General features: G+C 38.2%; 1 protein-coding gene across 8 annotated transcripts in view; it reads left to right on the forward strand.

The window, feature by feature from the left end:
- PIEZO2 (piezo type mechanosensitive ion channel component 2) overlaps positions 1-15,893 on the forward strand; it is a 283,367-nt gene that overhangs the window by 149,669 nt on the left and 117,805 nt on the right. For all 8 annotated transcript variants that reach the window (XM_088173061.1, XM_088173074.1, XM_088173073.1 and 5 more), the window contains exon 5: positions 5,391-5,553. In XM_088173061.1, the coding sequence (XP_088029187.1) occupies positions 5,391-5,553 (163 nt within the window). The remainder of the gene's footprint in view (positions 1-5,390; positions 5,554-15,893) is intronic.

The following is a 15,893-nucleotide window of genomic DNA, read 5'->3' on the forward strand; positions in this document are numbered from 1 at the left end:
ATGCATTTTTGCTTCCCTCTTCCTCCCACACATTTACTTTGCATGACCAATATTCTCTGAAAATGCAACTTCAGGTATTTTGGGTAAAACACATGCCATGCTCTGCATGAATTGAAAGGACCATCATATTAAGGCAGTGCAGGAAAGAGAGTGAGCATGCACAGCACAATGGATATTAATATTTCTAAGTTTGTATTTTGTTTTTGTGATGTAATTCATTTGCAATTTGTTGATGAGCAAGGAAAGGACTAAGGGCAGACCTACCAGTGCTCAGCAGCTTGTAAACTTTACCCATGGCACAGGTTTGCCCTGAATGTGGTGGCAACATTGCCATGTGAACCAACATCATAGAAAACTTGTCTTTTGAGCCAGCAGGGACAAGTATGGCACCATGAAAATAGACTGTGAGCATCCTATGTTCACTGAAGTGCTGGTTGTGGCTCAGACCAGGTCTGCAATCCTCAGACTCAGATAAGTGGGAGTTTCCCAGCAGAGTAAGTATGGGATCAGACATTTCATCCTTATTTCAAACTGAGACAGGATAAGGAGCCTCTTTAACTAGCTTCTAGATGCAACCATTCCCAACATCCTCTTCCAACTGCAAGGATCAGCAGGCACATCTCTAAGGCCATCTGGTTAGTAGCCTCTGGTACCCTCGAAGTTTCCACTAATTTTGGATCAGAGACGATATTAGTAATAAACAAATGAATTATTCACAGTACTGCATAGCACCTATGAAATGCTGCCAGTCTGTGTTTCCAGGGGTCCATGCTTACGATTCTTGGGTCTGTTTTACCTCCAAACTAAATGACTACAGTTGCAGATGAAGCCCATGGGAATTCAGCTGTAAGCATTTACAGCAGTGCATTAATTACCCTGAAATATTAGATCCAATTAGAAATATCAGATGTTTCACAGTCACCAGAAAGATGAATGGAAATTATTAGCATCTATGCATTTCTTCCTTTTATAATTGCTAACTGTTAATACAATATTATCTTTTTTGTTTTATTAAATTAATTAGAAAGTAAAGATATGCTATAGAAAACCCCTGAGAGGAAAAAAGGATAGATGTATGCATGTATGGAAAGATGCAGTATGCACGAATAAGACTTTTGATAACTTTTTCAAACTGCAATAAAAACTAACCTTTAAAACACTTTTTTTACCTGTTATCCAGTATAAAATCAAGCTTTTTACAGTTATTTAATCTGGAAGCATTATCTTATTCATTGTCTAACATAAGCTTAACATTGTGATATATTGCTGATGCCGAATTAATTTTAGTTCTGTTTAAGAAAGACTGGTTGTTCTTTCCCATTTTTGCTTATTTGTAACAAAATAGTACATATTTAAAGTTGAAGACTGTTGGTATTCATTTTGTATGTGGACTATTTTATACATTATGCATGGTATCTCACGGGTGTTTTACTATAGATTTTACTTTTTAAAATTGAAACCATTGCAGTTCTAATTCTAATAGTTCTCCTGTCTTTCTGGTTTTATTCTGTAAATGTGAAATACAGAGGAAGTTAGAATGTCTGCCATTCTAAAGAAATTAAATCAGGCCAGGTGTGGCAGTATTAACACTTCACTCTTCACCAAAGCTTTGTACATTCAGTAGGAGATGAATAATTCTAATTTGCGAGTAACAGTTATTCTAAAAAGGCAAAAAGTAAAACTTTTATTTAAAAAAAACCCTCTTTATTTTATAAATGCTGATTTCTACAGCTCCAAACAAGAATGTAATATTTCATTATGCTGGCATTTCTTTTTATGTCTGACTACTAGTGAGTGTACATGAAGTAAGAGAATGATTTTAACATGTATGTCCACAGGTAACTCTATTCTCCATGCAGATAAAATAGAAAATTTTGCTTAGTTTCTTGAGCAGCATTGAAATTCAGGAATAGACCAGGGTCACACTGAACTAGAAAAATTCTGTATATACACAGAAAATACAGATGATCCCTTTGTAAAGTTGTAAATTTAAAGTGTTTAGCTAAAATAGCTGGGGAACACATTGTCTGATGAGGAAACTGCTGTATTAGGAGTCTGTTGATATGATAAAACAGTTTTACACATTGACAGAAAAATCAATGAAATTCCTTTTATCCTACAGAAGTTATTTTTGTTACAGAGGAACTCTTGAAACCCTGACTGTAGTAGTCCCTTCTCTTAAAAATTGTGTGCAATTTGATTTATTTGGTTAAGGGAAAGTAAAAAACCATTTCAAACCCCTTATCTATTATATGTGTGTGTATGTGTATGTATCCATGCTGTTTTCTTCTGCATTCTGTAAGAAAGAAGAAAAAACTAAAGCTGCCATTTACTGTAATTTCACTACAGAATATGTTTCTGGCTGAGTTATAAGCTTCAGTCACTGGTATCTATTACAACTAAAGCTGCCCTGTAGGTAAATTATTTAGTTTAAGTGAATAAATTATGTTTTACCAACTGTAGATCAAAGGCTATGACCAATTCATTGAACACCATGAGATTCTTGCAGGGATTAAAAAAAAAAAAAGCTGTTGTTGTAGGAGACCTGAATAGGTTTCCTGTTCTTCTGTTTAACTTCATAGTTTGAAAGCCTCTTTTGGAGGAAAGAGCACAATGTATAAACTGTTATCAAATGCAAAATATGCCATGTGTGAATGCGCAAATAAAGTGAGAAATGTTTGTGGAATGATCGCAGGATTTGCCATTCTTTTTTGTATTGCCAGAGATAACAAGTGGGAATAACTGATTTTTGTTTTAGGTTTTGCTGTGAAAAAGTGGGGAGCAAATTACTTGGGTTCGAATGAAGCAGTTTATTATTCTGCTTTACAGTAAAATATGCATTTCTCTACTTTCAAGTGATCTTTTGTTTCCTTTTTAATTATCACACCGAGGTTAATTTGTTTTCCTCTTCATAAGGAAGTGGGGGCAGCATACATTTCCAACTGGTTTTGGTGAATAAACTATTCATGTGCAGGATTTTTCCCTGCTCTGTGGTTGGGTATTACTGTTCAGACTCTTTGTTGCTAGCCTGAGCTGTATGCTACATCTCTCGCAACGACACACTAAATGATTTATTTTGAAACTTCAGAAGCACTTGGTTTGGAAGGAAATGTGAGCTGAACCAGGGGGAGGGCTCCCACAGGGGTATCCCCTTGGTCTGGGGAGGGGGATATGTGAAGGAATACCCAGCCTGGCTCCATGGGAGTACAATGTGAGGAAGGAGAACCTGGTGCAACTAAGTGTTGGTACTTGGAGGCTGCCACTTTTTAATTTGTACCCATGTGAGTGGTTGAATCTGAAGGACTTCAGAAGTGATGCAAAAGTAATTTTTGGTTTTCAATTAATAAAGACTTCCGATTTGGGTAAAGAAAAATATCACTTACAGAAGTGTTACATAGAAGTAGTCTGACCTATTTTTCAACATGAGTCTAGCAAATTTCTACTGTTCTTACACTCATTAATTTTGGATTGAGGGTGTATTTCAACTCTTTCAAAAAATTACTCAAGTGAAACTTTCAGAATCAAGACTTGAGATTTTTTTTTGCCAGATATTTAGTAAAACCACTTTAAGAGGCCTGTTTCAGCACAATGAGCAGGATTCTTGAAAAAAATTCATTAACATTATTATGAAAGCCATGTACACTGTCATTTGGAAAAAGATTCATTAAATGTGTACTTTATACTTCTTTCTGCCGAGGTGTAGCCTGGGCCAGTCTTCAGTGACATTAAGAGCCACCGTACTGCAAAATGAATGGGGGGATCATGCCAAGACTGGATTTTCTGTAATGTTAACCAGAGTGGCCACGCTTTCATAAACCAGTTGACTCTACAGCATTCTGTGCTGGTACCAGTGGCACAAGAAACAAGGAATCAGTCCAGCAAGGACTTTGCCATATAACTCTTTTGCAAGCCTTTCAACTACTTAATTTTTTTCTCTGTTTCAGGACAACTGAAAGACATTAGCGAAATATTTTCAAGCTACTTAGCTGCCATACAGTGCATGACCATTCAGGGTTAAGCTGTTGAAACAAACATTAAAGCCAGCTTTCTGATCACTTACCTTAACCCCACTCTGAGCATATGTTATTTTGCAAGATACACATCAGTGGAAAAGCTGGGTCAGCAGCAGTGATGGAAATGTTGGATTTGATCGTGGGTGTATGAGCAGACCCACACGGTTCTCAACAGTGGTTGTATTGTAATCACATTAGAGACTTTTTTGATACTTCAGGCCTGCATTTAATCACAGCAGTTGCAGGTAACTCCTTCACAAACAGTTTCTTTTAGGCTTCAAAGCTGTAATGAAGGAAGGCCAGAGGTGACCCCTCTGTCTTTGCATCTATAAAATAACCTATTTGGTTTTCTACCAGTTCAGGCTATGAAGACCTGCTGCAGTCACCTATGCCCAAGGGACTAAACTAATGTCCTCAGAACTGATTACAGACATAAAGCCCTATAAAAAATAAAATTGGACCTGCATATTTAAAATGCCTTAACTTCACACTTTCATTTAATTATGATTATATCCTCTCATTAATAGTTAAGAGTTTAATATGTGCATTCAGCAGCTTAATAAACTATTCGTTGTGCCACTTAACTTAAATCCAGGCTCTCCTTTTTAACAGTGAACCAAATTCAGACACCACATCCAAATTCAGAAAGTCATATTTCTGAGTATAAGCAATTAAATCTGCACAATGAAACAATGCAATTTTTTTTCTTACATAAAAATCGTCATGCCTTACAGATCTTTCCGAGGGGAAGAAAGGCTTCCTTGGCAGGGGTTGAACACATTAATTAGAATTTAAATATTTGTACTTAAATACCCAAAAAGGTATTAAGTCTGTTGAATAAAATGTATAAACAGTTAAGATCATAAAATATGTTAAAATATTAAAGACTTTCTAGTTATTCCTCTGTGTGCCAGGAAGAAGAATTAGGGCACACTTAAGGGTAACATCTTTGTCCTTGGTGGACCTGGATGTTGTTGTCTTTGCAATAAATGCTGGTAAAAGGATTGTGCTTCATACAGATGGTTTTTCTAGGTACTCAGCTGAAATCTTTCTTGTTGAATTTGGAAGTTATTCCTGTATTTCTCTCAAAAAAATTGATTCAGAATTGGGTTAATCAAAATGCTTAGTATCACTAAAATATGAGTGTGCAAGCTCCAAACAAACAATCACTTATTCTGTACTTCTGGAGAGCAAAAATGTCTGTCTGTCTAGAGTTTCTTGATCTTCTTCATATTTCACATATTGCAAAGATTTCTTATTGCTGGGAGTTTGGGGTTTTTTCTTTGCCTTGAGCTTACTTTCTGTTCCAGTTAAAAATGTCATTAGAAGTAACAACTGTTTCTTTGTTTTTTTGTTGTTTTTTTTCATCTCATACAGTGTGAAAGGAGCAGATGCTGGGAACGTGATCAGACTATTTGTACCAGATATTGGGATGTTCATTGCTAGTCTGACAATATGGCTCCTCTGCCGCAACATGTTTCAGAAGCCAGTAACCGAGGATGCAGCACAGTGCAACATGCAGTTTGAAAATGAGGAGATGGTATCAAATACACATTTCTATCTGTATGGCTTTTAGTGAGCTTTGACATTCCTGTGTTCTGAAATGGTTTCATGAGGGCTGGCTATGTTAAGAAGTAAACTTTCTTTCAGGAAATGAAATGATTGATTTTGAAGTGGAAAAATCTAAAGTTATTATGTTGAGAAAATAAAGCAGAATATGAAAAGTGGTAGATATGCTACAGGATTTTTCAAATAATTTTGAGTTAAGAAATAATCATGACAGTCCATCACAAGTTGTTCTTCACCAGAGACGCTGGTTAAATCTGACAAGGTGGTTCTGCTACATACAATGCTCAGTTTCTTAGGTAGCACTGCTATTTCCAAATTTGTTACCAGAGTATAATAGCAGCATCTGAGTGATTATCATAATTTACTCTTAAAGAATGGAAGAGAGACTGCATATTAAGTTCATGGAAGGAGTTATCTAGAACTTTGGTCATACCGAGTGAGATTGAGAATGATTTGGGGAAATGACTTAGCTGGAAGTGTTGATGTGTTTGCTGTGTCTTTTACTAGTGGGGAGAAGAGAAGCAGAGATACCAAAAGCAGAAAAATCCACAGAAAGCGGAAAACAATTTTATAATATAAAAAGCCACAGTGGGAATTCGGGCCAGGGTGCAGAGAAATTCCTACTACTAATCTTAACATGTTTTTTATCAGACTGTCTAGCATGGCTTGGGGCTCATTTTCTGTCTTCTTTTACATATGGGTGGAATGTTTTCTTCTTTACTCTCAAAACACCAGTTTTAGGGGAGACGATTTCAACTTGGTCATTTCAAATAGAAATTGAACTTTGAAGTGAGTGAAATATTTAGGGGGATCAGTTGCCCATTTTGGTGCCACTATATAGAGTAAAAAGAGGCCTCTCTGCATGTTGCCAGGTTGTCTGGATTGTGGCAGTGCCAGAAGCTGGTCAAGTTTCTAGCACATGAGAGATCAATATCAGGGCTGTGCTTTATACTCAGTTGCAGTTGGAATTCTTATGGGCTCTCCTGGCAGCTGAGGATTGCCTGAAGGTTGCAGCTTTTTAACTGCACATTGGAGGATACGTAGGGTTTGGTCTGATGTGCGCATGCAAAGCTTTGTGTCTCCTGGAACCTGGTTTTATCAGCTTTAAATCTGCTTCATCGTTGACGCTGTGCAAAATGGATTTTGCAGCAGCCTACAACCTTGGGCTATACCCAAAAAATGAAAGAAGTGTGGCTTTATTAGAATGGTTTGTGTTCAGCTCTCCTCTTAAATGAGTTTTATTTTACCAAAGTAAGCTCCAACAGACATCTTTGGTGCTCTTGATCTTCTGAAAAGGAAGTATTCACAAGAACAAAACAGGAGTAATCCGATGGCAGAAACTCAGAAGAAAGATGGGCATAGTTTGGTTCCTCTGAAACCAGATGATGATGTTTATATATTCTCTTTTTCTTAGGTTCAGAAATGAGGCTGAGCCTGGAATCTGGGTCAAAAGGAGCTCAGTGTCCTGAGGAGGATGGTTGCTGGCTTCCAGGCAGGGTTCAATAGTCGTTCCCTACAGTGAAAGCAAAAAAACTGAGCTAACAAACACTAATTGCATAGCACAGAGTGTAGCTTTATATCCAGCTGGTCCTGGACTGGCTACCTCAAGGCCAAGGCAAGAGTATTCCAGAAGGGAAGGAGGGAGAGAAGAAAACTCTGACTGCAGAGAAATATGAATACTGGGCAAATAGAAATATGTGTAAATATGTTTTTTTTTCTTCACATCAAAACCCAGTGAATTTTATTTATGTTCTGTAAACTGCATGTATTGCAGAATATTTAGTGAACATAGCAGCTGTGTTTAGATTTAGTGACACCCAAAGGTATATCACAGGCATTTTTTAAAAAAGGAATAATGTTTTCTGTTATATGAGGGGATCCCAAATACTTTGAGGAATTCTGCCCTTCACGGCCAAAATGATGAACCTCCATCAGAGTAATCTGCTAGCTTTTTAAAGATTGAATGAAATGGAGTGTGGAAAATCAAAGAGCAATTAAACACATTTTTCCAACCTTCAGTTTTCTCTTTCTAGGTGTCTGCAAATAACATCCTGGAATCATTTCTGCTAGTTAGGAGGAGACAGAAGCAGCTGAATCTGTTAGGAATATGTATTTGGCAGGAATGACTGTAAGGAACCTAATGCATATGCAAAACAGGCCACTGAGTGTCTGAATTTGGGAGAATGTTGACATGGTCTAAAATGAGTCCAAACTGTGTAGGTTTCACATAATTTGCAATTCTTTCTTGGTAGAGTACACTGGAAAAGGGAAGACTTAGTAAGTGTCCAGTTCTTTGAATTCTGCATGAGCTGACTGATGCCTGTGGTTCTGTGGTGGTGCAGCTTGTGACTGATGCTGTAACTCCATTGAATTAGAAAACACAAACTGAGTTGCAGCAACAACTGTCCTACAAAAAGACACTTCAGCAAAATGCTGAGCTTGGTACTGTACCTCCAAGGGAAATAGTCCTGGGTTTGTTAGACCAGTCCTGTAGCCAATTCTAAAGTTGAAGAGCTGCTGCTGAGAGTTCCTGCCACCAGTCCTGAGAAGTTTGTGGTAGGAGATTTTGTTAAGAATGCATCAGCTGATTTAAACAGCCTTAGCAGAGCCTTAGAGAGGTAACTTTTCAAGTTGATAGATGTCTAGCCACAGATGGTTCTATAAATCAAGAAATCAGCACTTCCAAGCCAAGGCAGTGTCTTGCAGCTTTACTTTCTTGCATTAAATTATTTACATTGAATGATTCCCAGACCTCTTTGCTTTACGGGAGAGTGAAATACTATCAAACTAGGCTTAATTAAAAAAGAAAGGTTAATCTATTTGCTCCTTCCAACATTTCTGTATAGGAAAACCTATTAAATAATTGGTTTAATACTGGTAAAATTGACTTTTTCAAAGGTCTATGTGAGCCCATCTCTTTTCAGTTGATATATGGGCATGCTGTAAAAATGCCTCCAGTTGAGCAGCAAGTTTGTGTGCTGCATATTGGCATGGCAGAAGCCTCGAGAAACCAGCCATGATGGATCAGATTGCTTGTGGATTGAGATGCAATTCAAAACAAGAAAAAGTATCAGAATCCAAATTAAGAACAACAGGGATTCATTGTAAAATGGATGTCTTTCTCCATTACGTTGCATCCAACTTTAAGGGAAACAGATCTCCATCAGAAAAGTTTATTCTACAGAGCAGAACTGGGGGAGGAGGCTCTAAGGCAGGGAGACTCTCAATTATTTGTAAGTAATGCTATCCCAGGAATAAGCAAAGAGTGTGGTTTTAATTAACAGTGAGTCATGGAGTAGGAAGGTCTGCCAGATACCAGGCTGCAGTCCAACTCATTACCACCCCTAAATGGTTGCACACTTGGAGCAAACGTGTCTGCAGGCCTTTTTTATTAGGGCTCAGAAAATTTAAAGCAGGTGAATTCAGCTGGAGACAGGCCTGGGTTGCAAATGCCGAAAAGCACAATGCCAGTCACAAGGTGTGAAAGGTGGAAGAAAATAAGAAAGAACAGTTAACTCCCAGCTGCAGCTGAAAGTTCGACATTTCTGATTTGGAGCAGATGGTAGTTTATGTGCCAAAATGCAGATACAGTGCATACAGTCTGATAGGTATTAGAAAGGAAGTAGCCTTTGCTTGAGACTGCGGATGAATTGCTTAATGTTTTAAGTGACAGTGGCAGGAAGGAAAATCCTTCTGCAATTGTACAACTTAAACTTTAGAAGAGGTGTTGATCTTAATTGGAAAAAAAAATTGTAGTTTTCAATGCAACTTCCTCCCAAGGCACTTGCTGCCTTGCCCAGTGAAGCTTATTTCTCATGCATGATCTCCTAGAAAGCAAATAGGACCATTATGTCCTTACTTTGTCTCATAATCTGGGGCAAGCTTGATCCAAAATCTTCCACGCATCCTCTTTTCTGCAGAAGTCAGAGATTAGTTTGGGATCTCAAAAGAGAAAAAAAATAAAAGAAAAAGGAAGTAGAGGATTTTTTTTCTTAAATAAACTAAAGTTTGAGAAGAATGTGAGGAGAGTTTGGCCTGGAGTCAAAATACTGGGCTGGAATCAGGAGTACGAGCATGGTTCTCACTTTGGCCATGAACTTGCTTTGTTCCTCAAGTCTATTACTTCATCTATCTCTCGACTCCTGTGTCCCTTGGCACACAGAAGCAATAAAATGCTTGGTTCTCCAACTTTGTCCTTCTAAACAGTGACAGGCTGTTTGTCCTCTGCCTACATTGAACATGTAGTGCACTGCGAGCTCTCATTTGCTCCAGGTCTCCAAGTGTAGCTGCATTAAATTCCATACAGGACAGAACAGACAGGGTCTGAGAACTTCCCATGTCCCCTGCATTGTCCGAGGAGTTTCTAGCATAGGAATTACCCATTTGAACCAGTATCCTCATGCTGAAATAACTGGTACCTGCTGGATAAGAACAACAGCAAATAAGAGAATATCCTTTTGCAATGTTACAGTTTATCCTGATCTCTCCTAGTGTGAAAATGACTTTAATCCTAAAATATGTGGTTTCAAATCCCTTCCAAAAAAAGTTGTTTATAATTATAGCTACTCTGAATAATCTTGTTAAACATATAATTACCCAGACTCTTTTAAAACCTCATTAATTTCTTGGCTTCAGTGGCGTCATGAAGCAAGTACTTCCACAATTTAATAAGTGTTCTTTGATTTTATTTTGAATTTAACACTCTTTAATTTTATGGAAGGTCCCTTGTATTACATGTAAGAAATCAGAGTGAGATGGTGTAAGGGAAATCAAATGTATTTATTATCTTTTCTATTTGACCTTTTAAGGCTAAGCAATCTCTGGGGTTTTTTTAAATTTCATTTGTCATTTTAATTACTTTATTTTCTGAACAAACTATAGTTCTGCAATATTCTTTTGAGCTACAGAGATTATCAGTTCCTCAGCATTTCAGGCAAGGTCTTACTGATGATTTAAATGATAATATTATGACATTGATTATTAGGTTCAGAGATTTTAGGGTTGAGCAGTTCTACCAGCATATCACTTACCTGAATGTCCTGCATAAGGGAAGTGAACAGCTCTGAGAAAGATCTGATGTCTCAGTCTTTGCAGTTGCATTTTTCTTGCCTCCAGATGTAACCTGCCTTAAGCAGTTTACAGTGGTGCCCATGACCTTGTCTACAGGACCATTCCATTTTTCTTGAAGCCTGTGATGGGTATATGTCTCCTTAGAAGATTTATTGCTTTATGCTCGTGTCTTAATTTAATTAGGTTTTACCAGTATCAAACACTCAAAAACATTCACCTGACTCGATTAGTGGTCATTGACATGGGATAATTTGGCCCTGATTTCTCTAAACATCTTCTTCCCATATGCAACTCCTCTTTCAATATTTCCTTCTCTTCTGAGAAAGAAAATTATCACTATTGTGGGAAATATTGTGGAAAAAGAACTTCTTAGAGAGGGTTGGAATGTTTTGGATTCTTTGTGCTTCTTGATGATGCCTCTATTATTTCTCATCTTTTTTCTTCTTGTTGTCAATATTAAGCACAGCACCAGCTTACTTTATCTAATTGGTTATTAATGTTTCTCTGGTTCTGACCTCTGGAGAGCTGGTCAAACCCACTTGGTCTTTGTGTGCTTTGAACATGGTATAAACAGGATTTAAAACTTTTTTTTCCTCTGTGGTTTAAAAAGAGTAGATGAGTCTCCCTTATCTCTTTGCTTGTGATGTTTGTAGTGGTGAAGTTTGCCAGAGCTTACACAGCTGCCTCCCTCAGTAACAATTCTAATGCATCTCATCTTAACAAGGGTCAAAAGTTTACAAGTTACATTAGCTCCTTGGTTTGATGCACATGTCCTTGGATAAGTCTTAACACAAATATGTAATTACACTACAGCAGGCTGCAGCTACATGACATCACATAGAGCAGTGCGTTGTGTGTTACCAAAGGCTGCCAGCCTGCTGCGCAGGAAACTTCGGTGTGCACTTGTCCTGCTCTGGGAAGAAACATGACAGGATGCAATTCTTCTTGTGGCAGCTCTTCACTGGGGTTACTAACAGTTCTCCCTTCCAATTTTTGAGATACAGAGTTATTAACCAGGAGATTAAAATCCTGGAATACTACTGCCTTTGGACAGCCGAAGTGATGAATAACACAGTAGAAGGAATCTCTTGGCTCGAAGAATTCGGTCTGCTGTTACTGTAGTCAGATGTATCACACGGTTCCCTCTGGAAGGTAGAAAGCACCATCTTGAAAACAGGGCAATTTTCCTTCATCCCTTTGTTTCAGAAATGACCCTGTTCTGTAATTTTGCTTTTCTGATAGTTAGAAAACATCTGATTTATACTTGCACATACACTCATAGCTGTATTATAACCATTTAAGTTCTGCTCTTTTGCTTCAATACAATGTTTCCTTCTCTAGAATTAATTTCTCTGATAGTTCGGGAGAAAAAAACACACATCTTTCTTTAAAGGTTCTTCTGTAAGACAGAAGATAAGTGACTTTGGATCCTCTTGTAGATTAGACATCCCATTCTACTACCCATCCCAGTAGTCTGGGATTCTTCAGGGTGGTACTGGAGAAGTACCCAAGTCACTTTGGTTTGCAAATAACCACACCACCATGTCTGGGGTATTTATTCTCCTTCTTAGCAAGATGCATACTGGTACAGTATGTATATTTCTTCAGCCAGGAATTACTCTATATGGGTGCTGTGCATATCTGCTCTAACTCAGTTAACTGCATTGTGCCTTGTAGTCATAACCCAACTCTTCCTATTTCCTTTTCACTAAAAAAGAAGTGTTTAATTGTCTCAGGCCAGACCACTGAACTCTGCCTGTGAGTTGACCTCTCTTTTGCATTTGGCTTCTGTGTCTGACAACCTTCTGAAGTCAAGATGTGAAACTGTATTTCAATATTGGCCCAGTGAGTTGTGTGCTGAAATGACTCAGTGTTTGCTCAGGTGCGATGGGTACTTTGGGAAGTGAAATAATCTCTGGTTCTCTCAGTACAATATCTATTGTATACAGGATTTAGCGAGTTGCCTTCCTGTTATCCTGATTCAGAACTGTGCTTGTCTTTATTAATTTATTTTTCATTTCCTTTGACTCGCTAAATGCTTCTGTCCCTATGTGCTTCAGTAAATAGCTGATCCTTTTTTTTTTGCAATGAGTCACGCTTTCCCACAGGAGATTCTACTGTGGAGTTGTATGTATGGCATTTATCACTATAAATCACTGCAAAGACACTGAAAATTATTTCTGATCTACATCTATCTTTCTGTGTAGGCCTTTAACCTAAGCTTTGGCACACTTTAGATGTACTAGTAATACAATTTTTCAGTAAGATCTATATGACTTAAAGTTAATTTAGGATTTTCTTTTCAGTGATTCAACCGAGTAATGTAAATTATTAAAATAAACTGCCTAAATTCCAAGATACTTCTATCTCATTAATGCCACACCTTCCAAAATGTTCAGTGCAGTCCCACAGCTGATGAGTTCAGCTCATTTAGCAGGGTCTTCCCCTGAAGTCACACAGTTTCCTTCTTCTATCCCAGCCTGCAGCCTGCAGCCCCCTCCATGCCCACCCCCATGTGTGGGTAGCCTGGTGTTCCCCTCTGGATTTCTGTAGACCCCATGTGCCTCTCACAAGATGACCTTAAAGAAGATACTCTTGCTAAGCAGACCCATTTCTGTAGGAATCAAGTTCAGTGACATGTGGGAGTTGTTTATGTGGAAATGTTTGAATCTATTCTGTGGCAGGAAAAGCAAGGACATCCGCTCCTCACATGCTGATGCTTTCAGAACAACAGTGGAGTTCTACGCTTTCTTGCAAAATTGAAAATTCAATGAATGATTGTGTTAACATGGTTTAGTATTGACAGCAGGTTAAAACTACAGTCATTTCTATCACATTAAGGGCTTGCAGTTTGATGGTAAAAGAAGTAGCAGTTTAGGTTTTTTTCCAGCTTTTGTGCTTACAGCTGGATCTGTCTAAGGAATATTGTGTTACTTTGATTATTTTTTCTATATGCACTTATGCATGTGCTGTTTCTGAAAGCAAGTAAGTAATTAATTCTTCCTACTGCTGCAACTATCTTATGTATAAAGGTAAAGATCGAAGGTCTTTTTTAAGGGAGGAAAGAGGGTTTTTAGAGCAAACTTATTAATAGGAACTCAGTCATGATAGGTTGAATGCAGTAACTAAGTGACTACAGAGGCAATTGAACTAAGTGTGAGAGGAGAAAGAGAGTCTATTTCTAGTGTTCTGCTGATTAAATAGAATCAAATTTATTTTCTCAGATAATTCCTAAACCAAGCTGTTCATTACAGGGGCTTTCTGAAATGGGAAGTCCAGAAACCTGGGCTTAGTGGTTTTAACACACTTAGATGTCGAATAAATCCTGTCTGTGTTGCTCTATCACAGGTATGGAATAAAAATCTCTGATCAGAGGTAAAGAAGCAGTTCTAGGTGGTGATATCTTGAGAGAATCACAATTTTACAGAGGCAATGTCAGCTGGATGGTGTGACTGTGAGCCCCAGGACACACAAGCTGTGGGGCAGCATGAAGACAATCCAGCCCCCTTGAGAGAATCTGGTGTGGCTATCAGCAGCAGGGGTTAGAAGTCTGTGCTGAGGTCTGGAATGCTACAGCTAGAAAAGTGTAACATTCCCACTCTTCTCTGTTTGTTTCCTGGTACTGGCTGGGAGGAAACGCCAAAATACTGAAATGAGGCTATTTTTACAACCTTTATGAGCCAGGTGGAAGGAAGAAGCACCTGAACCGCCACAGGAACTTATTCTTGTGAGCTTAGCAGTGCATGCTTGAGACATATCAATAATTAATGCAATGTATTCATGGGGATGGGAGTTGTGAGACTTGCATCTCCTTAGTTGTAGCAGTTCTGGATAATTACATTTTGTTACTGTTGGTATTTGAATTTTCGAAGGATTTCATTTGTATCCCCTTTAGAATTGAAAAGTCAGTAAATGAGCAAATTTGTGTTTAAAGACACAATACTATTTAAAGTAGGTACAAAGCAAGGAGTGCTCTGTAGCAAAAATGAGGTTTAGATTAGAGTTAAGGCTTCCTGTTAGTAAATATATCTCTGGGACTAGAGGATATCTCTGTGCAGTTGTGTTTATACTGTACCAGATGAAACATTTAAAAGTTGGATGTTGAAAAAGCAGCCCCCAAAGTAGCTAATGGACATTCTGGCCCTGGCCACAATTGTAGCTGCCATAGCTGCCACAGGAGCTGCACTGTTTCCTTGCCTGTTCTCTATCTCAATTTGGCAGTTTAAAAAAGTGTTGTACAATAAATACTCCAGGGACTTCCACATGATTGCTAAAAAACCTAAACTGCATTTAGTTTGTTTATAAAAAGTCCTGGGGCCCTGCTCTGCAGAGCAAGGGTCATGGAAACACATGTTTATGGCTTCACAAATGCTCTATACTCCTTGAATGGAGAAGTTTATTTGATTTAATCAGCATCCACAGGGATCCTATAATTGCATAATAGGTAATTTATTATGGAAGTAAAAGTATTTTTCTAACTGTAGCCTATGTAGCACGGGTTTGTAGCTTTAGACTAATCCACATAGTAAAAAAGAGCTTTGCAAAGCAGTCTGACTGGAGTAGTGGTGTTCTGTGATGAGCGCATACTTGTATGGCTTTTTAATCATCAGAAAGTGTTAAAACAACAAGCACATTATCACTATGTTGGATGTGAAAACTGTTCACTGTTTGCCTGCCTCTGCAATTTGAAGTGCTCAATGTGAGAAAATGGAAAGCCAGCCCAGATGATCCAGTTAGAGGGCAGTGAATATGAGAGTAGGGAATCCAAAGTTTGTCTTTTCAACTTACACTGGAACACGGCCTTCCATCTTCTTCAGCAAAGGAGCATGGCCTTTCATCCTGGATACTGAATTAAAAACAGATATGTTTGTTAAAAAAAAAGAAAAGAAAATCAAACCTAGAGCTGTATAACTGTCATAGTCTTTGCTGACATAATCATCAACTGTGTCACGAAGCCAGGCAATTCTTGCACAGCCATATCATTGATAATTCTGGCTGTCCTGAAAACTGCAAAGCAACATGTGTCTGTTCTGAAAAAGCTGCTGGGATTCTATATTATGGTTGTTGTTGATGATCTCATTTGCCAGCTTGTCTTGAACTGAGTAGAGCAGTTGAAGAACTCCAATTCCCAACAGACTTTTGCAGTTTTAGAGGGAAAACTTGGGAAACCAGTTTGGCATTTCCTGAGGTTCAGAACGCTGAAGTTTTCTTTCCAACATCTGATGACCTCAGTAACACCAG

Source organism: Sturnus vulgaris, chromosome 1 (genome assembly GCF_052056855.1).
Source record: "Sturnus vulgaris isolate bStuVul1 chromosome 1, bStuVul1.hap1, whole genome shotgun sequence".
NCBI classification, from domain to species: Eukaryota; Metazoa; Chordata; class Aves; order Passeriformes; family Sturnidae; genus Sturnus; species Sturnus vulgaris.